The sequence below is a fragment of the Salvelinus fontinalis genome, chromosome 3 (assembly GCF_029448725.1).
Source record: "Salvelinus fontinalis isolate EN_2023a chromosome 3, ASM2944872v1, whole genome shotgun sequence".
Classification (NCBI taxonomy): Eukaryota; Metazoa; Chordata; class Actinopteri; order Salmoniformes; family Salmonidae; genus Salvelinus; species Salvelinus fontinalis.
In genome coordinates, this window is record NC_074667.1 from 40436474 (window position 1) to 40464231 (window position 27758).

The 27758-nt window shown below is 41.4% G+C and overlaps 1 protein-coding gene and 1 pseudogene across 1 annotated transcript; one reads left to right on the plus strand and one right to left on the minus strand.

Moving 5' to 3' along the window:
* Window positions 1-14769, plus strand: LOC129851545 (40S ribosomal protein S26-like; annotated as a pseudogene).
* Window positions 9926-27545, minus strand: LOC129847964 (zinc finger protein Eos-like). Its single transcript, XM_055915546.1, has 8 exons — window positions 27431-27545; window positions 18914-18965; window positions 17186-17290; window positions 16751-17005; window positions 16395-16562; window positions 16101-16250; window positions 15874-16005; window positions 9926-15683 (listed from the first exon to the last, which is right to left on the minus strand). The coding sequence occupies exons 2-8, from the start codon at window positions 18948-18950 to the stop codon at window positions 14806-14808; spliced, it is 1725 nt and encodes a 574-aa protein (XP_055771521.1). The 5' UTR covers window positions 18951-18965; window positions 27431-27545; the 3' UTR covers window positions 9926-14805.
* Window positions 27546-27758: the final 213 nt, after the last annotated feature.

Genomic DNA, 27758 nt, shown 5'->3' on the forward strand with positions numbered 1-27758 from the left:
ATGGGAACCAGTGTGTCCAGTGCGCGGGCTCGCCATAGGTGAGCCAATAAAGGTTTGGTGCAATGTGGCCCATCCTGCTCTGCTGAACCGGCACCGGGAACTGTCCTGGATGGTCACCCACGGGATCCTCCCAGTCAGGACTGTTATGCTCTCTCGGGGCATGGCGAGCACATCCGCATGCCTCTAACTAGGCTGCGACCAAGATGAGTCAGTGAGGCACTTGCTCTGGGAGTGCAGAGCTGCCAGGGACCTATGGAAGGAATCCGTTCCCCTAACACCTCAGCTCGTGCTATATGGCGTGGGCCGAAGGTCTATCCCACCAAACGCCTTCACCAAGCTCTGGCTCACCCTCACGTGTCTGAAGGATGCACTGTGGTCCTCCCGCAACCTGCTGGTAGGAAAACCAGTAGATACCACCCCCCAGGCACTGGCTTTGGTAGCAACAGAAGCCATGGGGAGGTACGAACGAAGGGTCCCCCACAACACCTAAGGTCCCGGCAGCCATGGCCTGACAGCGCTGCGCCTAGGGGAGGGGTCTCCTCTAGACCCCGATTCGGAAGAGCAGGATGAGGCTTTTTTGATAAGGACTCACCCCATTCCTGTACAAAGGACCGAAGACAGCTTTTTTAACAAAGTTACTTTTTAACATGTTTTCCATGTCTTAAAAATGTTTACTTTTGTTTTAAATCATGTGTGCACATTTTTAAATGGCTTTACAGATTGGATCTTTTTTTAGATCTTTTTTTTAAGTACTTTTGTCTTAGGTTGTTTTTTATTGTTTTTAAGTAACACTAAACTAATATTCAATGCTGTTTAACACATTATGCCGTTTTTAATGTTTACATATGATGATTTAAATATGAGCTGTGCAAGTGAAATTATGTTCATACAATTTTACCAAAAGAAAAAAGTGCAACAGTGTGTGAGGATGGCCAGGAAATCGGCGATTAAATCCTCATCAAAATATATCGACGTATGCCAATTTTATGTATAGAGCACACTTCTGGCAGAACAGAATTCAGTTTTTACTTTCTGCATTGTTGCAAACTAGCATACGGAACAACTCCCTTCAAAATGTGTCGTACCCGGTCTGAAAACAGTGATGAACTAACACGCAGTACCCCAAGCTAAGATTTTTATAACTAAACCAAGATAGACCACAGCCTGTCGTTTCCAATGGGAACAATGAGTCATAGTGGGCAGAGTCAAGCACGAGCTAGCATACGTCTGCATGTTTCCGTTAGGGAACGCCACCTCTGTGAAGTGCGAGTGTGCAATAACTCAATTCGCCTTTGCACTCCTTCTAAACAACGCATTTTTTTTGTGCAAAGGATAAAGTCTACAAAACTTTGTCCAGAACACATTCTAGTTTTGGGAACAGAAAACTGAATTGAGATCAAATGTTATCGGTGAGAAAATTTGCAAAATGTCGGCCAAAATCCATCTCGTTCAATCTTCTCCCACTGCCGGCCAATGGGCTTCCTCTCACTACCATCGTCACATCCGAGTCTACCTCATTAAATGTCCCTTGCCCAAGGGAGGGAGAGTGATGATCAGAGAGGCAACATCCTTGGAAACCTTGAAGTTGAGCTTACAAACAACCAACCTAAAGCGATTAATGTACCTAGCAAGCTAAGATAGTTAGCTACAGTTACCCATAGCTGGCTATCTAGATTCATAGTTTGGTCATTTATTCCAATACATTTTAGAATTCCCAAACATGTTTATGAAGCTAGTTACGTTTTATAGGCTCCTCACTACGAGACTAAGCCAATTTGCCAACTCTAAAATCAATGGCATCTATATTTTTTAGCAAGCTAGCATTATCATTTTAACTGACATGCCGAAAATGCAGCCCTGTTGATTAAATTTGACACTGCGTGACCACCGGAGTTTGACACGTGACTAGAGTTTGCAGTGAATTGTGGGTCATATCAACCCCACAAGTGATAAAAGTTCTTCACTCGCTCCTTCAAGCTAAATCAAGGGCCGAGGGGGCAACGTTTGTGAATTGGAACTCCACTTAAGATGGTAATCAAACTGCATCCATTTCGACGGGGATTCCCATGAGGGAAAGTGGCTAGGGCGAGGGCTGAGGGGGTCAAAATAACGTGTTTGGACTGCAGCCCAAGGGTGTCCACAGCTACAAAGTCAAAATGGTCTATATCTTTAAAATTTATGGAACCTAACATTTGTTTTTCAGTCTTAATTTAAGTTTAGGCATAAGTTTAGGATTGTGGTTAAGGTTATGTTTAAAATCATATGTTGAGATGATAAATTGTAGGGTTGGGGAGTACATGTAAAGGATGACAAAAACTGGTAACTGTAATCCGTTACTTTACCAGCAGAAAATATTGTAATCGGATTACAGATACTTTTGAAAAAATAGGTGATTACTTCGATGATTACTTTTAAATTCAGAAAGTATGTTTGCGAAAAAAATATTTGACACTTCTCTGTTTTCTCAATGACATTCAAATCAGCATTGAAAAAAGGTTTAAATTTGTTCCACCTGAGCGAATCTGACCACATGTCAGGGATCACTATGATGACACACCGAATGTGTTTGATTGATCACGGGAAAATATTAGGAAAAGGCTTTTGTAGGCTACAGTCCAAGCTATGTCTTCCAATGGTGCGACCGCTGTCGGCATCCTAAGATTATCCAATTTGAATAAATGCTTGGAGTTAAGGATGACAGCAGTTGTGTAGTCTCTACGGCGATACTGATATCACTTATAATTGATATCTACATAGCGCATTGATGATGTGAGTCACACTGCTGCTCTCTCATTTAGCTATTTGTGCCTTACGGATTGTGGTTCTGTGGATGGCTGTTCACAAGTATACATGTGTATTTGAACCCAATAATGGTTGAATTCAAGAAGTTTAAGCTGCCTATCAATCATTGTTTTTGAAACCAGTTGAGATGCCTGTGAAACATGCCCTCTTGCAACAGCTGTAAAATGCGGATCCCAGCCTATGGAATAAAAGTGGGGCTTTTATTTCTCAATCTAACTCATGCTGATAAAAAAAATTATCCATAGGCCTAATGGACACATGCTCAATCTCGCACACTTTTGATAGACTTAAAAGGGCAATCTGTAGTTGCTACATCCATTTTTGGATTTATACATTTATATATATATATATATATATATTTATATATATATCCATTGATTCTTGAAGAATATAACTTATAAATGCCTCATGAATTTAGTTCAATTGGCCCACTCCATGAGAACCCAAAATATAAACTAGTTTTACTCCAATGTTTGTAAACATTGTGAATGTAAAGAAACACTCTATAGCCTCGTCATGGATGATTCAGTCCATAGCTCTGCCTATTAATTTGAGAGTGGTTACACTTCTCCAGGCCCATCCCTCAGCTTTTTACCAAAACAGAGGCGGGGCAACCGTTTTGTTATTGTTTCATCTGTTATTGTTTCATTGTTTCATCTGTGGATTTGCTCCCGAGTGGCGCAGCGGTCTAAGACACTGCATCTCAGTGCTAGAGGCGTCACCACAGACCCTGGTTTGATTCCAGGCTGTATCACAACCGTCTGTGATTGGGAGTTCCAAATAAAGGTTAAATAAAAAAATTATAATATCAAGGTGTCACCAACAAAAAGGTAAACAGTAGGCCTATAGCAAATGTAGCACATGGCATTAATTTTTCACATGTAAATAGCACTTTTCAGTATTGCTCAAAGCATGCCTTTCCATGAGCGTAATATTTATTTTTCAACACGAATCAATGAGCCCAATCAGTCCTTGGACTCCCGAATGTGGTCTACGACACTGCATCTCAGTGCAAGAGGCGTCACTGCAGTACCTGGTTCGAATCCAGGCTGCATCACATCTGGCCGTGATTGGGAGTCCCATAGGGCGGCGCACAATTGGCCCAGTGTCATCCGGGTTTGGCCGGGGTAGGCTGTCATTGTAAATAAGAATGTGTTCTTAACTGACTTGCCTAGTTAAATAAAGGTTCAATAAAAGACTATAAAAATCATAAACAACAGAGTATGGCTGGCTAATAAGTCCTTAGCTTTGGGGTCATGTAAAACAATTTGGATAATCTATACTTCCATATTTCCAGTCCTATTCTTGAAGATCAAGGGCTATAACATTTACTGGAATGACTGGAATTCTGATAGACTTTGGTTTTTCATGTAAAGATATAATTTAATCGTATTATATGTAGTAGAAATCAATGGGTTAGAAGAAGCCTACATAACCAACCCATAATGTATAATTTAACATCCATATGGCCAGCTATGTAAACTTTAACATTGATTTATCCTGCAATAGATGTCGTTCAATTGGTAACATACATTTTTTTGCTTCTTCTAATACCTCTTAAGGAGAAAGTAATCTAAAAGTAACGAGATGTAATCGGATTATATTACTGAGTTTGGGTAATCCAAAAGTTACATTACCGATTACAATTTTGGAAAGGTAACTAGTAACCGTAATGGAAAATGTTGCAAACTATCATATGGAACAAATCGCTGCAAAATGTGTCCTACCCGGTCTGAAAACAGTGATGAACACACACAGTACCCAAGGGTTTCCATTAATCGCCACAACTTCAAAATTGTCTATATCTTAAAAGTTCATGAAAACAAAAAATGCTTTTTGGTCTTAATTTAAGGTTAGGGTTAGGCATATGGTTAGCAGTGTGGTTAAAGTTTCTTCAAATGTAACATCCAATAAAAATATTGCCGCTGGGAGCCACCGTTTTGGTAATACAACTCCAAGGAGGTGTGATGTGATTTTGGCTATGACTGTTAGACATGACTTTGTAAACCTATAATGTTCGCCAACTAGCTAGCTAGAGATGCAAGATAGCTGATCTGTTATATGTACGTGTTTACGGATGAGATACCATGACAGATAGAACATCTTTGGTGTCGAGGTGGTGGAATGTGAATACGCCTCAACCAATGAAAACGTGTGATGGGCAGGGCCGACTACGCCAGATTCTGTGTGCGAGGGGTGCATGGAGACAATTCTCGCTGTCCAGGACAGACAGGAAAATATGGACGCATGTTTTCTCCCTCTAACAAATTTAAATTATGTCCAATTAATTAAACAAGGTTTGGATCGCCGAAGCGACAGTAAATTTGTAACATCATAGATTAACAGAGAAACAGAGAAATGTAATACAACAAACAAATGCTTGTAAACTGCGCATTCATGAAAATCCATCATGGGAAATGACAGACTACAAATATTTTATTTATTTAACCTTTATTTAAGTAGGCAAGTCAGTTAAGAACAAATTATTTTTTCAATGATGGCCTACTAGGGGACAGTGGGTTAACAGCCTTGTTTATGGGGCAGAACAACAGATTTTTACCTTGTCAGCTCTGGGATTCGATCCAGCAACCTTTCGGTTACTGGCCTAATGCTCTAAACACAAGTCAGTTAACCTGCCACCCCAAAAACTACTGACAAAGATACATTATGCCCCCATATCCTTCCACAATTGTTTATTTTGTAGAACTAAAATAAGTCAATAATTGATTCATTTGATAAGACAAATATATATGAGTGCTTTCTGTGTCCTTCACAACATCGAGGGTGTTGGAGCAGTGAGGTATATTAAGTGCTGGAGAGATCTAGTTAGTTCGGTCCGTTGCTGGGAGTCGGAGGTGTCGGGTGTGAGAGAAGCAGGTTGATGTGGCCAGGGTCAGAGTAGTGTAGAAGATGTCACATGCTGAAGAAGTGAAGGAAGTAGAGGAAGGTGGATCAAGGGTGAGGGATTCTGAGAGGATCACTGTGAATAGTAGATCTGTGACAGAACAGAGGGATAGGCCAATGAGTGATATATGTTTCAGTGAGGTTGGCTTCTTAGCGTTCCTAGTAATGGTTATCAACTGTACTGCAGAGATGGAACCTAAATCACAGAAAATATATGTTGTGGTGGCAGCTGCAGACAAGTACTTAGGGGTATGAGATTTGACTTTAGAAGAGTTACATGGTGTGTTGAGTGGAAGTGTCCTGTCCTCTCAGGTTGTTGGCCTGGGGTAGGTTCAGATAGGGTAAAGTAGTGGAATAAGGTGGTGGGTTTTAATGAGTGTAGGGTTAGTTGGTAGGGTAATTAAAAATAAATGTATTTAACATTTTTCCATTTCCCCATTTGTATCACAAAGTGTAATGTATTTATACTATTAATGCAACATTGGATGCCAAAGGCCGTTAAACTCCACCGAAGAATAAGAATAAGAACAAATTGTTCGGTCCTACCCCTTATTCTGGTCCCTTTTCCTGCCTTGGTTCAACATGCTGAGTTGTCCACGTTTTTGAAAACAACTCACATTCTTGTCAAATGTATAGTTCCCCCCTATTGACATCCAATCAGTTTATGTTCTGAAGTGTAAAAAAACTTGATTAATTAAGTTTATGCAATTAACTATTGCACAACTCTGGACCAACTAACTAGCTACCTACCTGTTCTGGCAAAGATCACTGGACTGCTAGGAAATGCTCAGGCAGGAAATGTAAATATGAACGCATTTTATGTAGGCTGAATAATGCTCAAGTTGAGTAGGCTGAACTTGAGGCTGCTTGAAACATGGATTTTGGTTTTGGTTTCTCGAGAGAGTCGGTACATTGCAGGTTGGTTATTTTTCTGCGTAACAAAGTATTCTATACTGAGATTACTGACACAGCACTTAAGTGAAATTGGAGTACCTAATTGACTGGAATGAACCTGCACACACAGTGGGTTCCCCAGGACTGGAGTTGAAAAACCCTTGTGAATAATTTGACAGTGAGCCTCTGTGCTCATGTTTCAAGACGTCCATTGTTCCTTTGTTTAGACTAAGAAGAGAAGGAACTGCGGTCGTGCCAAGAAGGGCCATGGGCATGTGCAGCCCATCCGCTGCAGCAACTGTGCTCGCCGTATGCCCAAGGACAAGGCCATCAAAAAGTTTGTCATCAGGAACATTGTTGAGGCTGCTGCTGTCAGGGACATCTCCGAGGCTAGCGTGTTTGATTGTGAGTAGATTGGTCTGAGGGTAACTCGTCATGTGTGATGCTGTTAGGCACACTGTCGGTCCCCAGGACCAGCATTGAATGACATTGCACTGAAGCATCTGTCTTTTGCTTGATTAGATCCACCAGATTAGTGGTTTATTACACTTCATACTCAAACATCCTTTCCTCTGTGCAGCCTACATTTTTCCCAAGCTCTGCAGTATGTGAAGCTGCACTACTGCGTGAGCTGTGACATCCGCAGTAGGGTGGTCAGGAACAGAGGCTAGGAAGGACGACACACCACCACCCCGCTTCAGGCCCAGTGTGAGTACTCAAGCACCAAGCTCTGGCATTTGTCCAGTTAAGACCTAGACAACCAGGTGAGAGTTCCTAGCTAATCAGTGACCTTAGGGCTCTATTCAATCAGATCTGCATAGCAGTTGTTTTGGCGGTGTCGAGGTGAAGCTAAGTTAGAGCTGTCAAATCCACAAGTGGCTCCTGGAATTATACCTAAAGCGAACCTTTTCATTGGCTGCACGGAGTCGCATTAAGATAAATCGCATGTAACCTTGTTTACATTTCAAATACTGGAATGTGAGATGTAATTTACACCTCGATTAGGTTGATAGAAATCCTTATTATTTTGTTTAATCATTTTCAATTTGAGCATCATTATTCATATATATATACACACACACACACGCACACACAGTACCAGTCAAAAGTTTGGACACACCTACTCATTCAAGGCTTTTTCTTTATTTTGACTATTTTCTACATTGTAGAATAATAGTGAAGACATCACAACTATGAAATAACACATATGGAATTATGTAGTATCCAAAAAAGTGTTCAACAAATCAAAATATATTTTATATTCTTCAAAGTAGCCACCCATTGTCTTGATGACAGCTTTGCACACTCTTGGCATTCTCTTAACCAGCTTCACCTGGAATGATTTTCAAAAAGTCTTGAAGGAGTTCCCATATGAGCTGAGCACTTGTTGGCTGCATTTCCTTCACTCTGCGGTCCAACTCATCCTAAACCATCTCAATTGGGTTGAGGTCGGGTGATTGTGGTGGCCAAGTCATCTAATGCAGCACTCCATCACTCTCCTTCTTGGTCAAATAGCCCTTACACAGCCTGGAGGTGTGTTGGGTCATTGTCCTGTTGAAAAACAAATGATAGTCCCACTAAGCGCAAACCATATGGGATGGTGTATCACTGCAAAATGCTATGGTAGCCATGCTGGTTAAGTGTGCCTTGAATTCTAAATAAATCAGCGACAGTGTCACCAGCAAAGCCATCACACCTCGTCCTCCATGCTTCACGGTGTGCACCACACATGCGGAGATCATCCGTTCACCTACTCTGCATCTCACAAAGACACAGCGGTTGGAACCAAAAATCTCACAATTGGACTCATCAGACCAAAGGACAGATTTCCACCGATCTAATTTCCATTGCTCTTGTTTCTTGGTCCAAGCAAGTCTCTTCTTGCTATTGGTGTCCTTTAGTGGTGGTTTCTTTGCAGCAAGTCGACCATGAAGGTCTGATTCAAGTAGTCTCCTCTGAACAGTTGATGTTGAGATATCTGTGAACTCTGTGAAGCGTTTATTTGGACTACAATTTCTGAGGCTGGTAACTCTAACGTATCCTCTGCAGCAGAGGTAACTCTGGGTCTACCTTTCTTGTGGTGGTCCTCATGAGAGCCAGTTTCATCATAGCGCTTGATAGCCTTTGCGACTGCACTTGAAGACACTTTTTAAAAGTTCTTAATTTTCCGGATTGACTGACCTTCATGTCTTTAAGTAATGATGGACTGTCGTTTCTCTTCGATTATTTGAGCTGCTCTTGCCATAATATGGACTTAGCCCTATTTGGTAAAAGACCATCTTCTGTATACCCCCCTACCCTGTCACAACACAACTGATTGGCTCAAACACATTAAGGAAAGAAATTCCACAAGGCACACCTGTTAATTGAAATGCATTTCAGGTGACTACCTTATGAAGCTAGTTGAGAGAATGCCAAGTGTGCAAAGTTGTCAAGGCAAAGGGTGGCTACTTTTAAGAATCTCAAATATAAAATATTTTGATTTATTTAACACTTGTGTGTTTTGTCATAGTTTGTCTTCACTATTATTCTACAATGTAAAACATAGTAAAAATAAAGAATCCTTGAATGAGTAGGTGTCCAAACTTTTGACTGGTACTGTATATATTTTTTATTTTACCTTTATTTAACTAGGAAAGTCAGTTAAGAACAAATTCTTATTTTCAATGACGGACTAGGAACAGTGGTTTAACTGCCTTGTCCAGGGGCAGATTGACAGATTTTTTTACCTTGTCAGCTCAGGGATTCAATCTTACAACCTTTCGGTTACTAGTCCAACGCTCTAACCACTAGGCTACCTGACGCCTACACGTTCTCGTTCTGAACTTCTAACACGAGTGGGAGGGTGTGGTTTTGTTTCAATGATCAAGAGCAGCTGCGCACCGATTTCACAGTTAACGCATTTACATCTCAGACGCCTCCAAAACATCAGCTATGTGGGTGTTGGCTATCGCGGGTTAATTCTTGATCTGCTTTAAACTAGGCCTTAAGTACAAGGGAGGAGTGTAAACCCATAGACACTGCCCTCCATGGGATGAGTTTGACACCTGTGGCCTGGACAAAGCCTTCTGTCTGGATATCTGCATGCATTTAAGAGACCACTCAACCAAATCCAGAAATTAACATTGCCATTCCTGTTTTTCCTCTAACGTTAGCTGTTATTACATGGTGTGATTGTGGACTACTGTGCTGATGGCATATGTTATCTTTTTACAGGGTGGCCCACCCAGAGCTCCTCCTCCTCTTGATAAATATCTGACTGTAGGAAATATCAGCCAGCCAAGTAAAGTTTATTTATTTGGAATAGACTCTCCAATACAGTACAAAACTTACAGTAGTTTTAATCTTGATTACACTTAATTACATTATGTTACATGTAAAAAGGCTCTGCAGTAGTTAAAGCGAATCCACACCATTCACAGGGGCAGGAGGAGAAAAGGTGACAGAGCAGATAGTCAAGTCAAAGGGAACACAAACACAGTGCAATAGAGAAACCTTGAAAAATAAAACATTCAAACAAGGGCAAAATGCAACCACAAAAACAAGAACACATCAGTAATAAAATGTTCTCGCTGAAGCTGGGGTGGCTGTTAAGGAGAAATACAAAATAAGCTTGAGTGATTCATCCTCAAGACTATTTGGAGAAAGCTGAGTAAGGAAAGTGTTGCAAACAGCATTGTTACCTCATGCACCAGGTTTTAAAAGCATAACTGTGATCCAAATAATCAAATCCAGGATGACCTTTTCTGGGATTTTCTGCTGAACTTATGTCCTAAATGGATTTCATGTAAAAGAAACTGTACTGGTCACAGCCAGGGCAAGTATGAGATACATCCTGTTCAATTACCCTTGTCGAGTTAGGTTAACTGAATTTGCCTTTCCCACACTATCACCAAAGCCTAGACATATCTGATATAAATTCAGTTAAGCTCTTTAATATAGCTCTGTTCAAAAACTGTACATGCCATTTGGTTTACAGAACAAAGATGTTTTTGCATCATAATTCACAGATCTGAGTAAAGTCCTAGGCACATTTTAAATTAAAGCTGAAACTGTGAGATGAGTCAATTACAAGCTACAGAGATTTGTGCTGTGCCATCAGCCTGATTTGGGGAATGACAGTCAGTGAGGGAGTGTTATTATGCTGGCCCAGGTGCATCGTACATCTCTTTTCCAAAAAATAAATATTAGAATTTTCTAACTAGTTCATTGGTAAGAAGGACAAAGCGTTATCAAAAGCAATCACTTTCGCATGTGAAAATATTGAATCCTACTCGTTACTTTACCTGCTTCATTACGTAACTTTTGTTTTGAGCCGACTTTGCCGTCCGACGGGTCAGGACACTTGGCTCATGCCCGAGAGGCAGCCCGGTTCCAAATGGAATGCAGTAACCTTCAGCCGGTGCAGAACATGCCTGCACAGGCACCATTAATCAAGCCCCCCCCCATTGTCACCGGGAGAACCTTAATTGCATACTCCATGCATTCCCTCTCCTCATAACCCATTGGATGAGAAAGCCAGAGGTCCCTTCCCTCCGACCTTCTCCTCCAATGGATTTTGAGGAGGACGGGAGGAGTATGCAATTAAGATTCTCCCATAGGCTGCATTTACACAGGCAGCCCTATTCTGATCTTTTCCCTAATTGGTCTTTTGATTGGTTTGATTGGGCTGCCTGTGTAGCTAGTTGTCAGATCGGTGACTGATGTGAAATGGCTAGAACTAACACTGATAATTAAAAAACGAAACATTCCAAATGTATCTAACCACGTTTCCATCCAGTTATTATCTGAGTAAAGTCATACCGTATAAAGAAAAATCACAACAGCTGTGATGGAAACAAGTTTCAGTACAATTTTATAAATGAATTTGTTCTTTTGACATGGTGGGATCTTTGTGTTGGTAAAATGTAGTATGCGAGAAATGGCGGTGGAAACACCTTTATGCGCAAATATTGATATAACTATCATATGGAAGTAAACTTGGGAGTCACATGATGACATGGTGTGTGGTCCTCCCACTACGACTCTGGAAAGCATGCAGTTTATTAGGCTACAGATTAAATAAATTCTAAACTTCACAGGGTGGTGGAAGTGCACGGTATGATCTTGAGGGTCTTATTCTGGTGACATTATGATCGATGCTTGACTGCCGTTTAAGAGTTACAATCTGTGTTTGTCAATCATAATAATCTCATGTTTGTAGACTAACCCACCTGAACTGTATCGGCAAGGTGTTGGCTAGGGCGCACGTGCTAAGACCAGAATAAGCACATTTGCTATTTAATGTAACAGTTTGTGATAAAACTATCAGTAGAATTGAAAATGCGATGGAAACACATTGAACATTAGATTTTTATTCGGTACATAAACTTAAGCGAAAAAGTACATTGTGCACTACGTCATCACGCACTGATTTATATTTGCAATAAGTCAGTTTGGTGGAAACGCACCACTGGCGGGTAAATTCACATTTTCTTTATGCGGATTTTTGAATATTCACATTAAAATCTTTCACCAATTTGATGGAAACCTAGCATATGACATCAATTTGTGTTACCGTTTATTGAGCTTTCAAGACCCATGGCCAAGCGTTCTATCCTCAAATCTGATGTAGCCAACATCAAACAGTGAAAACCTAAGAGGGGGGAGGGGGGCAAAGGCACAATAGCAAGATTTACACACAGAAACATATCTGGAGACACCTAAACCTGCTCTTCCAAGAACTGCCGTCAAACGAACAATGCAGAACTTTCACATCAATTCAATAATTCAACCATTTCGGATTACATTAGATATATAATTTCTCTACTTTGAACAGTAATTACATATCCGTTCATAAGGCATTACGTTTAGAACAGCATTACAGATGAAGTTTAATGCAACTGATTAAGTGCAACTATGCCCTGTAATTCAGTACAATTTCAGTGCTATGTAATTGTTTTAGAAGATTGTGTCTTTTCTGACATTGGGATGAGGCATTTTCTTGTATACAGTCCACTTCAAAGCACATTCCTTTTTTGTAAGATGAATTAAATATTAAATGAAGTGAAGATACAGGGCTGCTAAAACCAACTTAAACACTTTCAAATTAACCACAGAAAAATTCAAACATCACCAAACCCATACTCCCGACAGAGGCAATTATCATTTGAGGTAAAGAGTTTCACATTTATAAAAATTAAAAAAAATCCGACAGCCACAGCAGATTTTCCTGTCTCTCATACTTCATCTGTGTCATGAGTAGGGCCAGGAGTTTTGCTTGACCATGGGAAACTCTGGGCCCTATTCAAGAACTATAAATCCTACAGGCTTCCAAGTTCATTCAATGTGAAGACTAAGAGATTGGGTGAAAGAGTAGGACCACAACTGCCCAAACTGTTTCTTTTCAGTCACAAATGGTATATTCATCACGTTCCCTTGATCAAAGCATTGTTAAGTCAAAGTTGCCTGAAGGGATCTGAATGCTTCATGATTCCAAGGAAAATGTTTACCAACGTCAGTGCTCTCTATAAAAACAACAATTACAAGTCCGATGAGAAAGAAAGAAAATCATTGAATGAAAATAAGCATTTCAAAGTCACTTCTGAAGAATCACCTTCTCAATCTTAACCACCGACAACTGTGGTCAACCACACACACACACACATTCAAGCCTTAGCAGCAGGTGACAAACTATCTCATGCACATGGATTTATTTCTAAACCTTTCATGTATGAAAAGTTACTATTTTTTAACATGTCTTTGTCTCTTTCCTTTTGGGAAAATGTTATACAATTTATATCTACAGTCACTAAGAAATTAGTGACTGCAAATTAAAATGTGTGATTAGTAGAGGGAAATGTAGGATTCAGCTTGGGCATTTAGCAGGGCCAGCTGGGATATTTCATGTAACGTCAAAGATATCTTTATGGATGGAAAAATGTATATTGGCAAGAATTGTCAGCAAGGTCAATGTCATGAAAGGCACAATACAATGAATATACAACAATTGTTTTAGGTCTCACTTAAATAAATAATATTGGTTTTGGTTTGTTTCATAGTAAGCAACACATTGGGATATCAGGGACCTTCTAAAATTGCCAACAATCTCCACCCTTTGTTGAAGTCAACTCCAAAATAGTGGCAGTGGCTCTCTTGAAAAAAATAAAAAAAACAAGTTGTATTATTTCTTTCAACACACTGCACAGAGAAATGTGCAGGCCATAAATAACCTCTTCTATAAAATAGTTTAATATAATTATATCTCAGTGCAACAAAAGCAATCAAATGAAACAAAACAAACATACTGTACCCCATTCCACCCCACAACATTCACACTGATAAAAGCCTTCAACTCTGTCTCTCATTTAACTTACTAAACTTCCAAAAGAACCAACACACACAAACTGAAATTGGAAAGTGCACTCATTTGAGGCCAACCCCTCAAATCCTTCTTACTATTTGACTTGGGATCCTGGGCCTGGCCTGCACCGCAACTGTTATTAAAATACATTACCCACTATACATCAAATACACAATCTTACACAACACTGTCTGTCTGCCACACCCCCAGGGACCAAGCATGTTAGGGAATGGATTTTAAAAAGTGCTTTTCAAATAGGGCTTTGTTAAACGGACAAATTCCTAGGAAGCCTAATGGCATCTAAAGACGACTACTGATGTCTGACTGCAGCTTGCAAGTGCAACGAAGTGCACATTGACAACTGTTTGTTTTCTTGCGTTATAAATTTTAGATAAAATCTTGATTAAAGTGCAGTAGAGGAAAACAAAGTCAGATGTAAATCACATTGTCTAGCTAGTAGCATCACTTTTTTTGTGCGCCCGGTTTTTTACCCGGATAAGAGAGGAAAGGTAGACAGACCACACCAGAGAAAGGCACTTCTGAGGATAGAAAAGTGCATTTACTCTTCATCTTAGCATTTTCTGGCAAGAATTCATACATTTTGAAAAGTGTATTCAGAGTAGTGAGGATTCTCCCTTTTTAAAGTGACGCAATTGAGCTATTCTAATGTGCCTATTTGAAGTTGAGGTTTGTGATATCAGTATCAATGCTTGTGTACAAATCATTTACAAAAAGCAGTTTTTTGTTTTTTTTACTACCCTTCCCCTTCTACCCCCTCTTGTGATGCAGTGCAGACCAAACCCAAGCAGGCCCTTCTCTCAGAGTAAAAACAGCCCTAAGTACAGAGGCCCATCCAGCCAGCCTCAGCCTGGCAGGTGCTCTCCGCGGACAATGTGGGAGGAGAACTCATAGCGGTCCTGGCTGCGGTGGCCACAGATGTTGCACTCGAAGGGCTGGCGGAAGCCGTGGCAGCCCATGTGGATGGTGAACATAACGTGGTCCAGGAAGAGCACACGGCAGTGCTCACAGCGGAAAGAGCGCACTGTGTGCCCCTCTCCGTCCACCACTCGAAACGCCTGCCTTGAGGTGGGGGAGCCTGGGGCCAGGGCAGGGGGTGGGGGGAAAGCAGGGTGGCTACCCTCCTCCCTGTCCCTCTCTCCATCCCTGTCTTTGGCATGGCTTGGGCTGTTCATGCCCCTGTGGTGCAGTAGGGGTGGAGGGGGAGGGTGGTGGTTGGAGTGGAGGTGGTGGAGGTTGTGGTGACTGTGGTTGTTGTGGAGCGGCAGGGCAGGCGCTACACTGCTAAACACTTCATCCGGCATGCTCTCTGTGTCCGTGGAGTCCTGGCAACCGTTGCTAGGTGATGGGCCGTGGCTGCGGCCAGGGGGCAGGTCCTCGTGGCCCTCTGCAGCCTCCCTGCCCCCCACACCCGTGGACCCTAGGCCAGCCCCGGCCCCAGTGCAGTCTAGCCTCGGCCCCAGCGTAGCCATGGGGGTGTGAGCCGAGCTGATGACCGGCCGGAGCTCCGACAGGCAGGAGGGGTGAGGGAGAGGCAAGCGTAGGGGTCGGAGGCCTTCAGATCCACCACCACTTCCAACTCCCTGTCCCCCCAGGTACCCTCCTCCCAGGCTAGTGTAGTGTGGCTGCTCCAGACCACCGTGGTGCGTAACCCCGTCCTTGTCGAAGGCGCTTCTGAGCTCGTAAGGCGTGTCGGCCAGACTGAGGCGCATGTGCTTCTGTCCTGCAGGGCAGATAGGCATGGAATCACACTGTACCACAACTCATAGGGGGTAACTAGAGATGTGCAGGTCTTCATTATTTTTAAACTGACACCTGATCTCATGAATGATCTTGTACCCTTTTTGTGTTACCTGTGTGTGAGCGGTGTCTTTGCTCACCTCCCCATAAACAAATTCCAATTAACTGCTTACCTACAAATTTCTGTGGTGTTGATCTCTTGCGTTTGGTGATGCTGTGGGCTAGCCGATCGATGAACGCCATCTTGTCTGAGGAAGGTTGCAGCAGGTTGTCAGGCATGAACTCCAGGTCCCTCAGCTCCTCTTCTATAAAAGATATGATCACACCATAGATAGAAGCAGTAACATGCAGTGTGTGAGTATGTGTGTGCGTGTACGTGTACGTGTTATTTCTCCACTACCTTGAGTGTGAGCGCTGGCTGGCTGCTGTGTCTCCAGGCTCTGCAGGTAGCTGTGGCAGCGTTCACGGTGCTCTTCCAGGGTGCTCTGCTGCTTGTAGCTGCGGCCACAGTAACTACACTTATAGGGCTTCCCCACTGTGGGAGACGACACTGGGGACAAAGTCAACATACCTTGAATACATACAGAACTCTAGGTCTGTGTCTTTTGCTCAGGAACTGACATGCTCAACTCAGACCCTCTTTTCCTCACCCAAGTGTGTGTGTGTGTGTGTACAGTATGTATATCCCTCTCACCCGAGTGAGTGCGGAGGTGGCCTGTAAGAGCGTCCCGTCTGCGGCATGCGTAGCTGCAGAAGGGACATTTAAAAGGCTTCTCCCCCGAGTGCAGCTTAATGTGACGCAGCAGGTTCCCCTTCTGGGTGAAAGAGGCCCCACACTGATTACACTGGAATGGCCGCTCACCTGGAGGAGGCACATACCAGTTTACACACCCGACTCCGTACAAACCAGTTTGAAATCAGTTTCACTCCCAGTCACGTGCCCAAATTACAATGTCAACCTGGTTTCGGGGCAGATCTGCGCAACAAACTAACCTCATCTTTTTGTATAAAGGACTAATCAATCAATCACTCAATCAATTGATCAGTCACCTGTGTGGCTGCGTTTGTGCACCATGAGGACATTGGGCCCGATGCAGATCATCCCACAGATGTCACACTTGAGTTTTCCGTTGGGCAGCCGGATGGCACCTCCTGGTGACATGGGCTCTGGACTGGCCAGCTCCCTGTAGCCCCCTCCTCCCTGCTCAGAACCCCCCTCCTCCACCCTGTCCCCTCTCTCATCCTCTGGCCCCGTGCCGCGGCCCGGCTCCTCATCACTGTACAGCTCCACTTTGATGGAGTTGGCTGGAGAGAGACAGGGTTTAGACCAGGAGAGGGACATATGTGAGCAGAGACACGGGTGTGCTTGCTAAAGTAAAATAAAAACATCTGAGCAATAAAACCAACTACCATACTCTCCCTTGGGAATAATAAAGTTCAGTACTTGTACTACAAAGACAAAGAAATTGACAAATTGGAACTGACCACTAAGAGAACGGCTGGGAGAAGTGTGCTGGCTGTTGGGGGTGCTCACTGTGGGGCCTCCAAGGGCCCCTGAAAACTCCCTCTCCATCGAAGAGTCTCCACTGCCTGTTATCCACACACACAAAATTATGTAGGCCTACTGACAGTTCATTCAGCCATCTCAATAATGTCACAACCATAAGGTCAGTAAGTCAGCTAATAAACTCAGCAAAAAAAGAAATGTCCTCACTGTCAACTGCATTTATTTTCAGCAAACTTAACATGTGTAAATATTTGTATAAACATAAGATTCAACAACAGACAAACTGAGTTCCACAGACATGTGACTAACAGAAATGGAATAATGTGTCCCTGAACAAAGGGGGTGTGGGGGGGGTGGGGTCAAAATCAAAAGTAAGTCAGTATCTGGTGTGGCCACCAGCTGCATTAAGTAAGTACGGCAATGCATCTCCTCATGGACTGCACCAGATTTGCTGTGAGATGTTACCCAACTCTTCCACCAAGGCACCTGCAAGTTCACAGACATTTCTGGGGGGGGAAATGGCCCTAGCCCTCACCCTCCGATCCAACAGGTCCCAGACGTGCTCAATGGGATTGAGATCTGGGCTCTTCACTGGCTATGGCAGAACACTGACATTCCTGTCTTGCAGGAAATCACACACAGAATGAGCATTATGGCTGGTGGCATTGTCATGCTGGAGGGTCATGTCAGGATGAGCCTGAAGGAAGGGTACCACATGAGGGAGTAGGATGTCTTCCCTGTAAGGCACAGCATTGAGATGCCTGCAATGATAAAAAGCTCAGTCCGATGATGCTGTAACACACCGCCCCAGACCATGATGGACCCTCCACCTCGATCCCGCTCCAGAGTACATGCCTCGGTGTAACGCTCATTCCTTCGACGATAAACGTGAATCCGACCATCACCCCTGGTGAGACAAAACCGTGACTCGTCAGAGAAGAGCACTTTTTGCCAGTCCTGTCTGGTCCAGCGACAGTGGGTTTGTGCCCATAGGCGACGTTGTTGCCGGTGATGTCTGGTGAGGACGTGCCTTACAACAGGCCTACAAGCCCTCAGTCCAGCCTCTCTCAGCCTATTGCGGACAGTCTGACCACTGATGGAGGGATTGTGCATTCCTGGTGTAACTCGGGCAGTTGTTGTTGCCATCCTATACCTGTTCCGCAGGTGTGATGTTCGGATGTACTGATCCTGTGCAGGTGTTGTTACGTGGTCTGCCACTACGAGGACGATCAGCTGTCCGTCCTGTCTCCCTGTAGCGTTGTCTTAGGCGTCTCACAGTACAGACATTGCAATTTATTGCCCTGGCCACATCTGCAGTCCTCATGCCTCCTTGCAGCATGCCTAAGGTACGTTCACACAGATGAGCAGGGACCCTGGGCATCTTTCTTTTGATGTTTTTCCAGAGTCAGTAGAAAGGCCTCTTTATTGTCCTAAGTTTTCATAACTGTGACCTTAATTGCCTATCGTCTGTAAGCTGTTAGTGTCTTAACAACCGTTCCACAGGTGCATGTTCATTAATTGTTTATGGTTCATTGAACAAGCATGGGAAACAGTGTTTCCTTTACAATGAAGATCTGTGAAGTTATTTGGATTTTTATTTGGATTTTTACAAATTATCTTCGAAAGACAGGGTCCTGAAAAAGCGACGTTTCTTTTTTTGCTGAGTTTACAAAGGACTGTCCATGCCCTGCCCTCCATACACTTACCTGACATGTAGGGACGGCCATTGCAGTCGTCATCCATTCTAACACCAGTAAACTGACAGAAAAACAAACAGGTAGAGGAGAACCTCTTTTTTAAAAAAAATCACAGTTCTTCACTCTGTAAACACAACGACGCAGTTCCAGGAAATGCATAGTAGCTTAAAATTCATGAAGTGCAACTGACCCTCATTGAGCTTAGTCCAGCAATTTCAGCAGACGGGTAGCAAATTGAGTTAGAAAACCCAAGATGCCTAGCTCATGGCACAGTGGCTTATTTAAAAATATATTTAACATTTCCGCCTGAATTCTTTACATTTTCACCCCAAATTCTCATTTCTGAAATGCTTCCAGATTAGGTAATTTTATTCAATTTTACTTTAGGTTTTTAACTTATTTGAATAAAACAGTTTGTCCATAAATCATAAAAATGGTATACTAGAAGTTTACATTAAACTATATTTATTACATAAAAACAGTGTATGTGGACGTGTTTCTTATTACTGTATCACTTTTTGAAGTTGCTGTAAAAACTCCAATATTTTAAGTAAAGTTTTATTCACCCATGATGCATTGTCTAGAGGAGTAATCCTTAGATGAGCACAAGTTCATTTAATTTATTAATTGATATGCCTTCAGAATGAGGATCTTATTCTCAAACAACGCCTTTACTACACCTGAACTTCTCATTACCGAAATGGCTTAAAAAAAGCTAAAATTGGGAAAAACGTAGAGTTCCATTAATTACCTAAATGGAGGCATGAATGGGCTTTAGTGATGTGGTCAATAATTTGCTGACTTGGCTGTCTCCTATTACTTGCAGGCTGAGCTAAGGGGCTCTCATTACCGAAACATTTTTACCTCTGTTTTGGTCATGAGACCCTTCATTTCGGTATTGATAATAAGCTAATTCTAATGTACAGTCAATGGGTGTGCTAGTAACTTTAATTACTTACTAGGACCACTGCTTACACCTATTATATCGATTTTTTTGTAAAACATTAGTTATTTGATTAAGTAGGAGTTGTCAAGAAATATGGGTGTATAAACCACATTTCATTTACATAAAGCCACGATCTGGAGTTTGTGTTTCAGCAAAGAGCAACCCCACCACTTAAAAAGGAGGATATCCACCATTTTGATGTGTACCCGTTTTAGCACATACAGTGCCTTGCAAAATTATTCATCCCCCTTAGCATTTTTCCTATTTTGTTGCATTACAACCTGTAATTTAAATAGATTTTTATTTGAATTTCATGTAATGGACATACACAAAATAGTCCAAATTGGTAAAGTGAAATTTCAAAAAAATTAAATAAAGTGGTGCGTGCATATGTATTTACCCCCTTTGCTATGAAGCCCCTAAATAAGATCTGGTGCAACCAATTACCTTCAGAAGTCACAATTAGTTAAATAAAGTCCACCTGTGTGCAATATATGTATATATAAATAAAACTAGTTTTTCCAAACACTCCAAATTTCTTGTCAACAAAGTATAGTTTTGGCAAGTTGGTTACTTTGTGCATGACATGTCATTTTTCCAACTATTGTTTACAGACAGATTATTTCACTATCACAATTCCAGTGGGTCAGAAGTTTACAAAAACACTAATAGGCTGACCACACCGACACGAGCATTGCAAAATAAATTTAGGAATATATATTATTCAATTATTGCACCCACACTGCTCGCGAGCGTCTGTGTTGCCAAGGGCTAAAATAGAAGTTGTTCCTATTTCTGATGCAGATCGCGCTGCAAGTCCTGTCTCTCCCATCTCATTGGTTTATAGAAGCAGGTACCCACGTGCCATCTCCTCATTGGTTACACCCACGTGGGTGATTGAAAGACGAACTGTTTTGCCGGTTGTCGTGGTAATACTATGAAAGTGTAGATGCCAATCACCATATAAGTTCAAAGATGAAAAAGCCTGGAAAGAGGAGAGATGACTAGAAACTATTCGGTTGACCGTTTCATGTGTGGATTAATTGTCGGAGTGGAGGACCTTGTGCATTTCAGGTAAAATAACAACTCAATGTTTATATCCCAGGACAAATTAGCTAGCAACAGCAAGCTAGCTAAATTGGACAAAGTAGCTAGCAAGTGCAAGCTAACTAGCTAAATTGCCATACATGTTTAATGCTTTTCGACCTGTCCCCAAATTAATCTCATTGGTTCAGAGTTTGTTTTGATATTTTAACCTGCGTGTCGTGATCGCGTTTGGTGTAGGGGGACAAAATAAATGTATGCACGATGGCGCACGCGAGCAGCCGGTTTGGGTTCCGTGTAAGTTGACTGTGCCTTTAAAAAGCTTGGAAAATTGCAGAAAATGTTGTTATGGCTTTAGAAGCTTCTGATAAATGATGTTAATTAGCCTGAGTCAATTGGAGGTGTACCTGTTGATGTATGTCAAGGGCTACCTTCAAACTCAGTGCCTCTCTGCTTGACATCATGGGAAAATCTAAAGAAATCAGCCAAAACCTCAGACAAACAATTGTAGACCTCCACAAATCTGGTTCATCCTTGGGAGCAATTTCCAAACGCCTGAAGGTGCCACGTTCATCTGTACAAACAATAGTACGCAAGTATAAACATGGGACCACGCAGCCGTCATACCGCTCAGGAAGGAGACGTGTTCTGTCTCCTAGAGATGAACATACTTTGGGGTGAAAAGTGCAAATCAATCCCAGAACAGCAGCAAAGGACCTTGTGAAGATGCTGGAGGAAACAGGTACAAAAGTATCTATATCCACAGTAAAACGAGTCCTATATCAACACAACCTGAAAGCCCGCTCAGCAAGGAAGGAGCAACTGCTCCAAAACCGCCATTAAAAAAAAGCCAGACTACGGTTTGCAAATGCACATGGGGACAAAGATTGTACTTTTTGGAGAAATATCCTCTGGTCTGATGAATTTTTCTGGCCATAATAACCATCGTAACATTTGGAGGAAAAAGGGGAATGCTTGCAAGCCGAAGAACACCATCTCAACTAGAGGTCAACCGATTATGATTTTACAACACCGATACCGATTATTGGAGGACCAAAAAAAAACGATACCAATTATTCGGCTGATATTTTTATTTATTTATTTGTAATAATGACAATTACAACAATACTGAATTGACACTTATTTTAACTTAATATAATACATCAATCAAATCAATTTAGCCTCAAATAAATAATGAAACATGTTCAATTTGGTTTAAATAATGCAAAAACAAAGTGTTGGAGAAGAAAGTAAAAGTGCAATATGTGCCATGTAAGAAAGCTAACGTTTAAGTTCCTTGCTCAGAACATGAGAACATATGAAAGCTGGTGGTTCCGTTTAACATGAGTCTTCAATATTCCCAGGTAAGAAGTTTTAGGTTGTAGTTATTATAGGATTATTTCTCTCTATCCGATTTGTATTTAATTTACCTTTGACTATTGGATGTTCTTATAGGCCCTTTAGTATTGCCAGTGTAACAGTATAGCTTCCGTCCCTCTCCTCGCTCCCACCTGGGCTCGAACCAGGAACACGTCGACAACAGCCACCCTCGAAGTAGCGTTACCCATGCAGAGCAAAGGGAACAACTACTCAAAGTCTCAAAGCGAGTGACGTTTGAAACGCTATTAGCGCACACCCCGCTAACTAGCTAACCATTTCACATCGGTTACACCAGCCTAATCTCGGGAGTTGATAGGCTTGAAGTCATAAACAGCGCAATGTTTGAATCACAGCGACGAGCTGCTCGCAAAACGCACGAAAGTGCTGTTTGAATGAATGTTTAAGAGCCTGCTGGTGCCTACCATCGCTCAGTCAGACTGCTCTATCAAATCATAGACTTAATTATAACATAATAACACACAGAAATACAAGCCTTAGGTCATTAATATGGTCGAATCCGGAAACTATCATCTCGAAAACAAAACGTTTATTCTTTCAGTGAAATACGGAACCGTTCCGTATTTTATCTAACGGGTGGCATCTATAAGTCTAAATATTTCTGTTACATTGCACAACCTTCAATGTTATGTCATAATTACGTAAAATTCTGGCAAATTAGTTCGCAATGAGCTAGGCGGCCCAAACTGCTGCATACACCCTGACTCTGTTGCAAGAGAAGTGACACCATTTTTCCTAGTTAAAAGAAATTCATGTTAGCAGGCAATATTAACTAAATATGCATGTTTACAAATATATACTTGTGTATTGATTTTAAGAAAGGCATTGATGTTTATGGTTAGGTACACGTTGGAACAACGACAGTCCTTTTCGCGAATGCCACCGCATCGATTATATGCAACACAGGACACGCTAGATAAACTAGTAATATCATCAACCATGTGTAGTTAACTAGTGATTATGATTGTTTTTTATAAGATAAGTTTAATGCTAGCTAGCAACTTACCTTGGCTTCTTACTGCATTCACGTAACAGGCAGGCTCCTCGTGGAGTGCAATGTAATCAGGTGTTTAGAGCGTTGGGCTAGTTAACCGTAAGGTTGCAAGATTGAATCCCCGAGCTGACAAGGTAAAAATCTGTCGTTCTGCCCCTGAACAAGGCAGTTAACCCACCATTCCAAGGTCGTCATTGAAAATCAGAATGTGTTCTTAACTGACTTGCCTAGTTAAATAAATGTGGGGGGGAAATAGATTTCCGATTGTTATGAAAACTTGAAATCAGCCCTAATTAAAATCGGCCATTCTGATGAATTGGTCGACCTCTAATCCCAACCGTGAAGCACGGGGGTGGCAGCATCATGTTGTGGGGGTGCTTTACTGCAGGAGGGACTGGTGCACTTCACAAAATAGATGGCATCATGAGGTAGGAAAATTATGTGGATATATTGAAGCAACATCTCAAGACATCAGTCAGGAAGTTAAAGCCTGGTCGCAAATGGGTCTTCCAAATGGACAATGACCCCAAGCATACTTCCAAAGTTGTGGCAAAATGGCTTAAGGGCAACAAAGTCAAGGTATTGGAGTGGCCATCACAAAGCCCTGACCTCAGTCCTATAGAAGATGTATGGGCAGAACTGAAAAAGCGTGTGCGAGCAAGGAGGCCTACAAACCTGACTCAGTTACACCAGCTCTGTCAGGAGGAATGGGCCAAAATTCATCAAACCTATTGTGGGAAGCTTGCGTAAGGCTACCTAACATGTTTGACCCAAGTTAAACAATTTAAAGGCAATGCTACCGAATACTAATTGAGTGTATAAACTTCTGACCCACTGGGAATGTGATGAAAGAAATAAAAGCAGAAATATATCATTCTCTACTATTATTCTGACATTTCAATTTTTTTAAATAAAGTGGTGATCCTAACTGACCTAAGACAGGGAATTTTTACTGGGATTAAATGTCAGGAATTGTGAAAAACTAAGTTTAAATGTAATTGGCTAAGGTGTATGTAAACTTCCGACTTCAACTGTATATATACACACACACACCTGTTCTGAAAGGCCCCAGAGTCTGCAACACCACAAAGCAAGAGGTACCATGAAGACCAAGGAGCTCTCTAAACAGGTCAGAGACAAAGTTGTGGAGAAGAACAGATCAGGGTTGGGTTATAAAAAAAATATCCAACTTTGAACATCCCACGGAGCACCATTAAATCCATTATTAAAAAATGGAAAATAATGGCACCACAACAAACCTGCCAAGAGAGGGCCGCCCACCAAAACCCACAGACCAGGCAAGGAGGGTATTAATCAGAGGGGCAACAAAGAGACCAAAGATAACCCTGAATGAACTGCAAAGCTCCACAACAGAGATTGGAGTATCTGTCCATAGGACCACTTTAAGCTGTACACTCCACAGAGCTGAGCTTTACAGAAGAGTGGCCAGAAAAAAGCCATTGCTTAAAGAAAAAAAATAAGCAACCGCGTTTGGTGTTTGCCAAAAGGCACGTGGGAGACTCCCCAAACATATGGAAGAAGGTACTCTGGTCAGATGACTAAAATGGAGCTTTTTGGCCATCAAGGAAAACGCTATGTCTGGCACAAACCCAACATCCCTCATCACTTCGAGAACACCATCCCAGTGAAGCATGGTGGTGGCAGCATCATGCTGTGGGGATGTTTTTAAATCAGCAGGGACTGAGAAACTGGTCAGAATTGAAGGAATGATGGATGGCGCTAAATACAGGGAAATTCTTGAGGGAAACTTGTTTCAGTCTTCCAGATTTGAGACTGGGACGGAGGTTCACCTTCCAGCAGGACAATGACATTAAGCATACTGATAAAGCAACACTCAAGTGGTTTAAGAGGAAACATGTAAATGTCTTGGAATGGCCTCGTTAAAGCCCAGACCTCAATCCAATTGAGAATCTTTGTGACTTAAAGATTGCTGTACACCAGCGGAACCCATCCAACTTGAAGGAGCTGGAGCAGTTTTGCCTTGAAGAATGGGGATAAAACCCCAGTGGCTAGATGTGCCAAGCTTATAGAGACATACCCCAAGAGACTTGCAGCTGTAATTGCTGCAAAAGGTGACTCAACAAAGTATTGACTTTGGGGGGGGTGAATAGTTAAGAACGCTCAAGTTCTGTTTTTTTGTCTTATTTCCTGTTTCTTTCACAAGGAAAAATATTTTGAAAGTGGTAGGCATGTTGTGTAAATCAAATGATACAAACCCCCCCCAAAATATATTTTAAATCCAAGTTGTAAGGCAACAAAATAGGAAAAATAGGAAAAATCCCATCTATAATACCTTAGAACCACACATATCCACGTCCTAATACAGCAATATTATATGTGAAGACCTGGGATAATTAACTTTTTAAAAAGAAGTCACTTTGTGCATAAGTGTACTTTTAAATACTGTACTTGCCCGTAATTACAGTACTTATATTTATGCTAAAATAAGGGGTATTTTAGACAGTTGCATTAAGATCAGTGATTTTAGTATTATGCAACTCGTTTGAGATGATCAAATTACACAGTTTGATGTTGTTTTGGATTAATGAATCTCTAATAGAGCCCAGTAGTTTTTCAATGGCAAACTATCAATACCAAAACATTATTATTACTGTAATGCACCAATTTTGGGTAAATAATAGAAAAAATTAAATGTATACTTTAATAATGTTGGCTTAATCTGATAGTCTGATAAAAATAACACGTATACACAAGTAATGAAGAAAAAAATAAACATTCATAAAAGGTTGTTGCGGTAATGAGAAATTACAAAATAAATTGTAATTTAATTTGAAATATACTTGTTTTCAGTGTTGTTTAATTGAGGCCTTTGCATTGTAAAGAAATGTTAGAAATGTATTTTCTTAATAGTTTTAACTTAAACTGTTGCAGTAAAGTAATGAGCATTTTTGCATTTGTAGTTCTTGAGATTGTGATAAAAATGCATATTATCTCATCAATAAACATAATTATGAAAAAGAAATACAGATCCTAATATTAGTATTCCAAGATGATTTTTTGTCTAGTGGCATTTAATGGAGTGAGAGGCAATGGTCTTTTGTTTAACACTAAACTAGAAAATCCTTCAAGACCATGGACTAAGCCTATACTGTCTGTGGCTTAAGGATAGTTGGTTGTTGAAATACCGCGGTAAGAGAATGATGCTAACTAGCTAGCCATCTGACGAAAGTCAAAGATATAGTTAGCTAGCTAACACTTTCATCTGTGCTAAACAAAGATTATCTGTGTTAATGCAGTACAGGTTACAACCCCCACCAAAAGTGTGAGCATATAACTAGCTAGCTACATTAGCTCTAGGGCAATTCCATGATAACAGAATGATGCTGAGAGTCAGATTTTACACTTTTCAGATGCAAAGTTTGGTAACAGAATTAGTTGTTTTAATAAAAAAAAATAAAAAAATAACTGACCATCTTCTTGGGGGTTGTAAGCTGCACTAACGTTACGTTAGCGCAGATAATCTTTAGTTAGCGCAAATGAAAGTGTTAGCTAGCTACAGTAGTTATCATTGATTATTGACGTTAGTCGGATGACTAGCTACTTAGTTAGCTAGCTTGTTTGCACATGCTAGCTAACTGAGCTCAGCAAGTCAGCCACTAGCTAGCTAGCTATGCTAAAGTTAGCCACAAATACTGGTAACTAACCCTTCTTCTATCTTTGAGATAGCTGTCTGACCAGCCTGGCAAATGACAAGCTAACTATTAGCCAATTGCTTTTAAGTAGCGTTAGCTACCCAAGGCAGACAGTGACAGTTGGATAACATCAACAAAATAGTAAGGAACATAAAATATTACTACTAACGATGATTTTCTAAATCATATCGGTTGCAAACATTGTGGATGCAAGTGTTTAATCTCAATGCCACGTCTTGGTTAGCATGTCTGGCTGCTAGGTACATGAATAATGCCTGTTTCTTAAGCGGTTGCTATGGTACCCACCGCCCAGAAAAATGCGCTAGGCTAGACAGCTAACGTTAATCAGTTGGCTAGCATCTATGGTTGATGGCATCGTCAGCTACCAACTTTACATTAAAAGCACTTCAACAAACTCCAACCTCTATAGAAACAGCATCTACACAAACATTTTTGCAAATCTTCCTTACCTGTCACGATAGGCCTCGATTCTGGGATTTTATGTTTCTGCTGCTCTGCTTGTTTTCTCTTGCGACGAGAGCATCTCCCGGCACTTGGGTCGTCACTAGTTACCACAGCCACAAAGTATTAAACCCCGCCTATTTCTACAATTTATCTTATTAAAATATGATTTTAAACCTACCCTTAACCACATTGCAAACATTATGCCTAACCCTAACCGTAAATTAAGACCAAAAAGCTCATTTTTGTTTTCATGAATTCTTACATATAGACACTTTGACTTTGTGGCTCTGCTATCTAGTGGAACCCCGGCACTCCGCAGCATTTACATCGCGT